This window comes from Salmo trutta, chromosome 40 (assembly GCF_901001165.1).
Source record: "Salmo trutta chromosome 40, fSalTru1.1, whole genome shotgun sequence".
NCBI lineage: Eukaryota > Metazoa > Chordata > Actinopteri > Salmoniformes > Salmonidae > Salmo > Salmo trutta.
This window is the reverse complement of record NC_042996.1, coordinates 22280761-22291411: the sequence shown is the minus strand read 5'-3', so window position 1 is coordinate 22291411 and position 10651 is coordinate 22280761. Positions and strand designations below refer to the sequence as shown.

The following is a 10651-nucleotide window of genomic DNA, read 5'->3' as shown; positions in this document are numbered from 1 at the left end:
TCATGTTGGTGTTTGGGAAGGGTAAACTGATATCTAAATCTACCCAGAGAACAACAAAACAACATTTGAAGGGTCAGGAAAACATGAGTATGGATTGTTTGACACCACTTCCACTCTCCTACATTCAGTTGATTGTTAATAAGACTGGACATCTACTGTAGTTCAAGACAATCCTAAAGCAACGAATAATACCCAGACAACAAGACTCTGACCCATTTGGAAAAGGTGTTGTCATCCAGCCATGTGCTCATATCGCTTCAGTTATGGATTCATAACAGACAAAGTAACATTTCACAGGTCTGGCTGTTGGATGACACAGCAAAACATGTAACTCTTGTATCTGCCCCCCCCACCCCCCCCCCCCCCCCCCCCCCCCCCCCCACCCCTCCTGCTTCATCACCTTTTTGCCTATTTGGCCTCCCTCCCCTTCAGTCCCTTCAGTTCAGATATAGTTAAGAGTTTGTTTGCTCTTTTGTTAGTCAATCTGCCATTGGTGTTTTTTTCTAAAAGACTGAACCTGAGCTGTACAGAGAATAAACAATTAAAGAGCTGTCGGTAAAGGTCTGGGTCAGAGGCTGTCCATGGAATACGTTTACCCAATCACTGTAATCCCATCTGCCATAGACAACAGCAGCAAATATAACAGCCAGGCTGTCATGTAAAAATCTTCCCAGCGTGAAATAGTTCACAATCGTTCTGATCTTGTTCTGATTGTGATGTCATGCTGTAAAATTTCTCACAGCGTGAAAATAAAGCTCTGCCTTATCTCAGCTCACTGGTCATGATAACAACACCCACCCGTAGCACGCGCTCCAGCAGGTATATCTCACTGGTCATCCCGAAAGCCAACACCTTCTTTGGCCGCCTTTCCTTCCAGTTCTCTGCTGCCAGTGACTGGAATGAATTGCAAAAATCGCTGAAGCTGTAAGCTTATATTTCCCTCACTAACTTTAAACATCAGCTATCTGAGCAGCTTACCGATCGCTGCAGCTGTACATAGCCCATCTGTAAATACCTCATCCCCATATTGTTTTTATTTATTTTTCTGCTCTTTTGCACACCAGAATCCCTACTTGCACATCATCATCTGCTCATTTATCACTCCAGTGTTAATCTGCTAAATTGTAATTATTTCGCTAGTATGGCCTATTTATTGCCTACCTCCTCACGCCATTTGCACACACTGTATATAGACTTTTTTTTCTATTGTGTGTACCACTGTGTTGTTGTTTGTGTCGCACTACTTTGCTTGATCTTGGCCATGTCGCAGTTGTAAATGAGAACTTGTTCTCAACTAGCTTACCTGGCAAGAATGAAGGTGAAATAAAAATGTTGCCAGTTCAATAATTGCACGCGTATCTCTTTATGTGGATGACTGAGCTCGTGAGGATGCCTCCCTCTCACACCTTCACTCGAACTCGGAAAACTATTCTGTGGGCAAGCGCATATGCTTCACACATCTGCCAATCAATGGTGACAAGGAGTATTGACACTGACCAATCAGAAGCTTGTTGAGGCATGAGGTCAGCATATAAATACCCGGACTCGAGCACCAAAGTGCTAAGGGTTGATGTGAGAAGATATTTTTTTGGCACTACGTTTTTGATTGACAGTGCATATATTTGTTAGTTAGATAGTTAAATCAAGGGCAAGGGAGGGTGAGAGAGAAACATCCGCATGAGCTCAGCCATCCACATAAAGAGACGCACATGCAATTATTGAACTGGGAACTATTTCACGCTGGGAAGATTTTTACATGATTTTTACAATACTTGACTTACTTAGTCGTCTTCATTCCTATGTGGAACATAAGGCTTCCACGAGAGAATGGCACTATTCCCTAGCTTCTCCCTGTCTGGCCAGTACTTCAATCAGGCTTATTTCATCTTATTGAACATTTATTTTTCTCTTTCCAGGATACGCATTTTTCAAGAGACATCAGTTAAGTTCTTCTTGCAAGTTCTGTGTGGACCACTATTAAGTTCCAAATGTTTCTTTCCAAGTACATCTAATTTGACTGTTTCTCTTCATCATCTACTAGGAGGCATACGTCCTTACTACCCTGAATACCCTGAAGATGAATTGAGGAATTAAAACACTGACCTTCAGTTTGGAGCAGCAAGGCTCCCGGGGCACCTTAGTTTCAAAACACATGATGACCTCTGCAGTTGACACAGGTAAATGTAGAGTGAACCAGGAGACCTACAGGCAGACAGACGGTAAGATCTGGGGTTGACTACTGTGGTTATCAAAACCTTCCGGTAGAATCACATTTTCTTAGGTACACAAATGTCAGTGCAGCGATGCAGGTTAAGCATTACATAATCATTTTCTCCTCCTGTTGCTCTAGTCATTATACCAATTATTAATCAAATCAGTCAACATACTATGTACAACACACACTATCCAGCACAAGGAACAGTATATTGATTAAAAAAATACAAATATACCAGTTTTTACCAGTGCAGCAGCAGAGGTCCCACGAGGAGATGGAGAGATGTGTTAGAGCGGCAGAGGATTTCACTGACAGGACTTTGGTTGAAGAGCAAACCTTTATCTTAATGAGGCATTATAGCCCAGGTAGTTTGGATCCTGGATGTTGATTGGCTGAAACTCTTAACATCCATTCTACAGTAATCAGTAACCCGCAGGCCACCACTCATGTGAACTCTTTGATCATGTCGACATGCAGGTCGTCCCCTAAAAAACGTGAGTGTCCATGAGAGAGGTAGGACCCAATCATAGGAATCCTGGAGCAGAGTCCACAAGGTTCACGGAACACTATGGCACAGACGCAAAACAAATAGACAAACATGCTCACACATTTACACACACAACCGCTGAACTCATGGAGAGAATATCATATGAGAGACTCTGTGACACACTGTAAATCCTCTCCTTGTGTCCTACTACTAAAAACAATGTATTTTACAAGCAGGTCACGTAGAGTTAAAGTATCAATCTTCTACAGACTTGCAGTGATTAAGGTCCCTTTTCCTCCCTCATGAAACTCATGAATGCTTTTCTAAGGCAGGGTGTAACCATGCCTGTTCAAAGTCTTCCAGGTCTTTGTTGTAGAGTTTCAAACAATATCGCTCTCCCTCAACTGAGGATGGGACAGGAGGCTGTGGAACAATGGTTCTCATCCAGGGGAGCTAGAACACCTAGTGGGCCTTACAGAGATCTGACGGGTCTATGGAAAAGCATGGAAAAACATGAACTAACATGCCAAAATGAATAGAAAAACATCAGCAACAAGAACATAACATTTTATGGAAGAGCACTGTTAGTTGTTTTAAGGTGAATATGTTATTGTTTATTATGAAGACAAAAGGGTTAGTGACATTGAGCCATTTAATTTCAGTGGGGTTTCCTCTTTAAAATGTTCTCTGAAAATATTTATATTATTCTTACAGGGGGTCTCTAGATTTGAGGGGTGTCTCAGTAGGCCCCCCAGAGGAAAGGTTGAGAACCCATGGCAGCCATAGAAACGTATCCTGATTGGTAGGTAATAGTGCACCTATACGTCTCTGATAGGATTAGCAACTTTTGTTGATCTCAGCTAATCAATACTGATGTTAATGTATCAGATTAATCTTAATCAATACTCATGATAATTCAATTCATGCAAATTCATCAATGAAAGTCAACTGATTTTGTTAAGTAAATGGTTATTCAATGTAGAAGCTTCAGTACTTTATTTAGAATAAATCAGCAAAACCAAAGTGGTTACAGATTTGAAATAAACATTTCAATAAAATAAGAAAATCACTTTCAAATTGGAGCTGCAGTCATTTAGATGAAAAAGTGCTGGGTTGATCATTAGAAGATTTCCTATGTGAAATCTATGGAACACGTACACAATCAACAATATGCTACATGCAATTGTCCACTTCCTGCACTGGAACAGAGTATATGCAATATAGAAAAAGTCTTTCGACCGATGTGCACTAGGTGAAAAACCTATTATACTAAGGAAACCATTGTTCTGCACGTACCGTACAGTATACCCTCAACACATCGACCAAGACAGTATTATAAGAAGGTAGCAGAATCTAGAAAAAACATTGATTTGGCACATATTCACCATCTTAATAACAGTTCAATATAGATTTTTTTGTTTGTGTGCATATACGTTCAGAACACAAGGCAATGTTTACTGCAATATACTGCAGTTATGGCACTCGCAGCTGGTAACATGTGCATACAGGTGTGGCATAACGGAGCCTCCAGTACAGGTCAGATTCACTGACTTCCTCTCATAACTCCTCACTCTGCAACACTCACACTTCTGTTCCAGTTGGAGAATACTGTGAGCAACAACCCATCTGAGGTTTAGAAAGAGGGAGGAGAGGAAGGAGAAGAGGACCAGACAAGATATTCACATTGTAGTCATGTCACACACTCTTATCCAGAGAAACATACAATAAGTGCATTAATAATCTCTGACCAGTCTTACCTCGTCTCTGTCCCACACTGGCCTTGACACATGGGCAGCTGTAGTGTTGCTGTGCAGTTGTCTACAGTGATGTTCACACTAGAAACCCTGGTAGCACAGGTCTGGTTACCTGGGGTAGAGAGAACGGCAGTGGGTGAGTGGAAAAAAATGCATCAACCTCATCATCATCATCACAGTTTTTTCTCTGAACTAAAGGTTTCTATGTTGAAAACTTTAACAATTGTTTTAACAGAGGACTGACAAACAAAATACTAAAATAGTGTTTTTTGTGAACTAACCCTTTAACACAGTTCAGAGTTACATTGTAAATAATCATCCCTTGGAGCTATAAGCAATAGATTCAGACTAGGAAACATTCTATTGTTGTTGACTTTCTAGTCTCTCCTTGCAGTGGAAACATCCACAGTGAATAAGTGAACCACCTCAGTTCAACCACTAGATGTCGGACTCTCCATCTCTTCATGGTCAGTGTGACCAGATATGATTATTTACCTACAACACAGACTGGAGATAAGAGTTAGCTTACATGTGTAGCAGCAATGATGTTCGTCCCATACTCTGTTCTCCTACAAACAAAAAAGTTACATTGAAAAGAATGTCCTATAGCTCCATACGTTGTGACAGCTGTTGATGTGAAAATGTCTTCATAAATACATTTGATTGAAACAGAGAAAGAGCAGCAGGTACCTCTGAGCAGTTCTGATGGGGACACACCCTTCTCACTGTCTGAGTGCCTTCTCTGGTACAGCTATAGGACTCACAGGGCAGGGCAAGGTCTGTCCATCTGTCTCCCACCTAACCAAACAGGCACATAGACATCAGACAATGAAGAGCTGCCAATGTGTACAAAGGTCTTGTGTGTGTATATATACATTTTTTTTCTTGTACAGTAGCTATATAAAGTTGGTGTTTCTAAACATCTGGATGCTTACTTTGTAGGTCCTTCCGTCATAGTTACATGTCTTCTCAACTGCAAAGGAAAGTGAGGTAATGTGAGCACTAGGAAGGTGAGTGTATTTAGAAACACCCTATACAAAAGACATGCATCATTATTATTCAGTATCAGATCCATTATCTTACCACAGGTCTGTTTGCCACAGCAGCCGGTGACCAGGACTGAGTTCTGACTGCAGAGAGGTGGGGGGGAGGGGGGTTTAGGTTGACACTCCTCTGTCTTGGTTTGGTTGCTACACGTACACACCTGACAGTTGGATTGCCATGTCTCCCCAAGCTGTAAAACATAAGAACATTAATACTAAAAAGTACCAGTATATCATGGAGCCATGAAAGCACATGGTATCTTCACCTGCTTGTGTTCTCCCAGTGGACCCTTGCAGTCTGAAAGACATGATGAAGAGGTTTAACTTATTACCCATAAAACATCAGTATCGTATGAATGGTTGGGGTCAATTCCAATCTAATTGTAATTCACTCATGAAGTGGAGAATTTATGTTAAATTCAATTCGAATGTCAACAATCTTCAAGTTCTTGAATTTATTTGCAATTAAACTGTTTGGACTGTTTGAACTGGAATTGAAAAACATAACATTTTTGGAAGTGAATTGGAATACAATATTTGTATACTTCCCAGTAAATGAAATGAATGCACAAAGTATGACAAAATGACTGCAGGATTTATTTTAAATTAATTTCAACTTGTATTTCTATATTACCAGTATAGCTAGGCTGTCTAAACAGTGACATGATCAGTCTGAAAGCCTGAAGGAATTGAATTTGAATGTGGAAATGTTGGGGATAATATTGAAATGGGAATTGAATTCATGTAATTTAACTTACATTGGAATTGAGAGGAATTAAAGTATCTCTGAATTTAACGTGACCTGGAATTAGAATTTAATTTATTGGAAATTACAGGGAGAGGGTATTTAATTAGAATTGAAATGTTGAAATTAACCCCACCCTTATAGTATGTGTAAATTGCAAACCTGGAGGTCATTGCAGTCAATGTGTTCAGGCCAAATCCTGATTTGGGATGCTCATAGCACAGCATTTCCCAAACTCGGTCCTCAGGACCTCAAGGGGTGCACTTTTTTTTTTTTATACCCCTAACACTATCAAAGCTTGATGATTAGTTGATTATTTGAATCAACTGTGTAGTGCTAAGGCAAAAATCTAAATGTGCTCCCCTTGGGGTCTCGAGGACCGAGTTTGGGAAACCCTGTTTTAGCATAACTCAGATGTTCACAAGCTAAACTTCAACCTATACAAGTGGATTTCTCAAGTTAGGATTTGGCTCTAGGCTCAAGAGAGAATCCAAACTCCACTCACAGGTACACTCCGACACACAGATCTCCTTGTGCTCCTCAGCTCTGAACTGTCCTCTGAGACAGAAACATCCAGCCTTAACTTCCTCCAGTACTCTCCCTTGAACACGGACTCTGCAGAAAGAACGTGGAACACAGAAGACTCTTGAACTTTTTAGACACTTTTTTATACAATTAGACATGTAAAATGTCCTCTGTTAAATAATGTTAGGACACAGGGAGATGGATTCACTTACCCTCCGTGACAGTAGTCATCCAATTGACCTTGGCACTCTCTGTACACCATCCCTGTTGGGCACCCAACAGCTGAAAAAAAGAACGTTATTTAGTGAAATGTTCTTTCGCTCTTCTTGTCCTTGTGTCTTAATGAATTTCCCCAGCATCAGCACACCATGATGGATTAATATTTTTTTTATATACACAAATACAACTACATTTCTTAATTTTTTTTAATGTCTCAGCTGATTTTCCAACACACATTTCAGGAAGTTTTAGAAACTTAAAAAAAAGTTAAATTACCACAGGTCCCATTGGTGAGTGTTCTCCAGTTCACACAGACGCCTGCTTTCTTACACTCCTCAACAGCCTGCTCCAGAGGAGAACAAGCCATGTCGTTCCTCCCACACGAATCAAACCTACAGTTCGTCTCAAGCTGGCTCACATTCACCCGACTTCTGCAATCTGCAAAAACTCTGTAATGACACATACCAACAGAATGATCAACAAACAGGAAAATAAACCTTCAATAGTTTTACAACACACTGCTTTTGGCACACAACACAATCAGTTTGTATGTTGCATGGTTTTATCTCAATATAATGTTTTATCATTGCTGTCACAGCAACATTGAATGAAACGCCAGATGTTTGACCATTTGGGAGATCATCATGTAAAATAAATCAAATTGAATTGAATCATCCTACGGGTGATGGAGAAGGTCACAGAGGGGGCTGCCAGGACAGCTGGTGTTTGAAGAGCCTGTATGATTGCAAGGGACGTCCCTGGGAGCAGCGCTACACTCAGGCTTCAGGGGGTCCTCATAGATCCAGTCATAGGCGGTCTTATCACAGCAGCTGTCAGCTTCGGACTCCCCACTTCTACGCACACAAGAGCTCCCACCGCACACACCTGCCAATGGCCAAAAATGTAAACGTAAGCATGGAAACGCAAACATGCATAAACGCTCGCAAGCATGCACACAGTCAGGCATGCACGCACACACAGACACACTTCCTAGTCTAATACAAACCGCATTGTCCTTGGGTGTTATTCAGGAAATGCTCCATGGCCAAGGTGACAGTCACAGTGTTGGATGGTGTGAGAGAGATATGTGAGCGTATCTCAGGGATGTATACAGACACCATATAGCCGGTCGTCTCAAACCTGATACCATTCTCCTCATAGGGAGGCTTGACGCTCTTCTGGTTCAGAGTAGACTAGGACAGAGAGGAGCAGAATAGTTTGAGTGAGTGAGATCTCAGAAAGATCACTATCATGGCTATATATTCAAGAGTCAATCAATCAAATGTGCTGACTACTGGAATGAATTAACAAATCATTTAATAAATGGATGGACGGATGAATGAATGAATCCTTAAACCAATCAATCAATAAATCAAGTTGAAGACCGGCAGTACCTTCACCCTGTACTCATCTGGTACGATGCTGACAGTGGCCGTGTTGTTCTGGTACTGCAGGATGATGCCTTTGGCACAGGAGCCGTCCAACTCGGGAATACAGAAGTAGTTGTCCACGGCAACAGTCAGATGGTGACGCAGCGTTTTCTCCTTGACCAGGATGTATGTACAATTATCCAGGAAGTCAAAGGTCACACCCTGGAAGGAGATGTAGTGAGGGTCTCCATAGAGGTTACAACGACCTGGGGGACAGGGGGAATAAGAGTAGAGGGGCATAAGAGTAGAGGGGGAATAAGAGAGGAACTGACTTATAATAAGTGCATTCCCATAAGGAAGACAAAACTACTACATAAAAAGAGCATCAGACTTTGCAGGAAGTAAAACCCTCTTCAAAAGCAAGATACAAGGATAGACAAACTCTAGAACTTCACGCAAAGGAACAGACAGGCAGCCAGACTCACAATCACACTTCCAGTAGTCACAGCATCCGTCTGAGACTCTGACCATCTGTCCCCTGGGGCACATGGTGGGGCGAACTGGATTCGGACAGGTGACCGAAGTCATCTCTATCTTCCCACCCTTACAAGTCTTACTGAAGCAGTCTTCTGTCCACTTCTCTCCACACGCCCATATCTGTTTCCTCTTCAGGTCTCTACACTCACAAACTAGAAACAAGGTGAAGATTTGACTTAAACATAGTGGAACAATTTCTACATCTATTTGTAAGGTCAGCATTTGTGTAGATTTTAGAGATATCAACCAATATCAATAATCCAAATTGCCAAAAATATATTTAAATATGTTGGCCTACTTGTACGTGTTGTAGACTCTGTAGATATTGCTGTTGACATGGTTGTTGGACCCGTAGATGTTGTCGATTCAGAGGTAGTGGGAGATTGTGTAGAGAAGGTTGTTGGTTGACTTGTGTACAGGGTTGTAGCTTCAGTTGATGGTCCTTCAGATGTTGGTTTGGTTGTCATTTCAGTAAAAGGAGTTGGTTTGGTTGTCATTTCAGTAAAAATAGTTGGTTTGGTTGTCATTTCAGTAAAAGGAGTTGGTTTGGTTGTCATTTCAGTAAAAATAGTTGGTTCGGTTGTCATTTCAGTGTGTGAAGTAGTTGGTTCGGTTGTAGATGTTGGTTCAACATATTTGGTTGTAGAATATGAGAATGTAATTGTGGGTTGTGTAGATGTTAATTTAGTTGTAGTTTCAGTGTATGCTGTAGTTGCTTCTGCAGTAGTGGTTTGTCCAGCTGTAGTACTCAACACTAACTCAGCTGCTGTACTAGGTTGAGTATTTTTAGGTCCTGTAACTATCGATGGGAATAGTGTGGTTGTATATTCAGGTGTGGTTCTTGTTGTTGTGGGTTGTTTAGGTGTGGTTGTAGATTCAGGTGTGGTAGTGGGTTGTTGAGGTGTGGTTGTATATTCAGGTGTAGTAGTGGGTTGTTTAGGTGTGGTTGTAGATTCAGGTGTAGTAGTGGGTTGTGTAGCTGTGGTTGTAGATTCAGGTGTAGTAGTGGGTTGTTTAGGTGTGGTTGTATATTCAGGTGTAGTAGTGGGTTGTTTAGGTGTGGTTGTATATTCAGGTGTAGTAGTGGGTTGTTTAGGTGTGGTTGTAGATTCAGGTGTAGTAGTGGGTTGTTTAGGTGTGGTTGTATATTCAGGTGTAGTAGTGGGTTGTTTAGGTGTGGTTGTAGGTTCAGGTGTAGTAGTAGGTTGTTTAGGTGTGGTTGTAGATTCAGGTGTAGTAGTGGGTTGTTTAGGTGTGGTTGTATATTCAGGTGTAGTAGTGGGTTGTTTAGGTGTGGTTGTATATTCAGGTGTAGTAGTGGGTTGTTTAGGTGTGGTTGTATATTCAGGTGTAGTAGTGGGTTGTTTAGGTGTGGTTGTAGATTCAGGTGTAGTAGTGGGTTGTGTAGCTGTGGTTGTAGATTCAGGTGTAGTAGTGGGTTGTTTAGGTGTGGTTGTATATTCAGGTGTAGTAGTGGGTTGTTTAGGTGTGGTTGTAGATTCAGGTGTAGTAGTGGGTTGTTTAGGTGTGGTTGTAGATTCAGGTGTAGTAGTGGGTTGTTTAGGTGTGGTTGTAGGTTCAGGTGTAGTAGTAGGTTGTTTAGGTGTGGTTGTAGATTCAGGTGTAGTAGTAGGTTGTTTAGGTGTGGTTGTAGGTTCAGGTGTAGTAGTAGGTTGTTTAGGTGTGGTTGTAGATTCAGGTGTAGTAGTGGGTTGTTTAGGTGTGGTTGTAGGTTCAGGTGTAGTAGTGGGTTGTT

At 41.3% G+C, this 10651-nt stretch overlaps 1 protein-coding gene across 1 annotated transcript; it reads right to left on the bottom strand.

Moving 5' to 3' along the window:
• Positions 1-3681: 3681 nt before the first annotated feature.
• On the bottom strand, positions 3682-9887 carry muc5e (mucin 5e). Its single transcript, XM_029742696.1, has 16 exons — positions 9453-9887; positions 9194-9392; positions 8844-9047; positions 8383-8624; positions 7995-8181; positions 7669-7873; positions 7265-7437; positions 6982-7051; positions 6750-6859; positions 5766-5797; positions 5540-5690; positions 5392-5429; positions 5147-5254; positions 4986-5025; positions 4460-4568; positions 3682-4328 (listed from the first exon to the last, which is right to left on the bottom strand). Exons 1-16 carry the CDS (start codon positions 9480-9482, stop codon positions 4157-4159), a joined length of 2070 nt encoding a protein of 689 aa, XP_029598556.1. The 5' UTR covers positions 9483-9887; the 3' UTR covers positions 3682-4156.
• Positions 9888-10651: the final 764 nt, after the last annotated feature.

Bases quoted from the DNA above. Each gene is read 5' to 3' on its own strand.
- muc5e (XM_029742696.1), bottom strand. From the start codon at position 9,482: ATGACAACCGAACCAACTATTTTTACTGAA. The intron at 5,798-6,749 runs GTGAGTGGAGTT...CATGTCTTTCAG, and splicing joins CTGTGTGTCGGAGTGTACCT to ACTGCAAGGGTCCACTGGGA. The intron at 5,255-5,391 runs GTAAGCATCCAG...CTGTTTGGTTAG, and splicing joins ATGACGGAAGGACCTACAAA to GTGGGAGACAGATGGACAGA.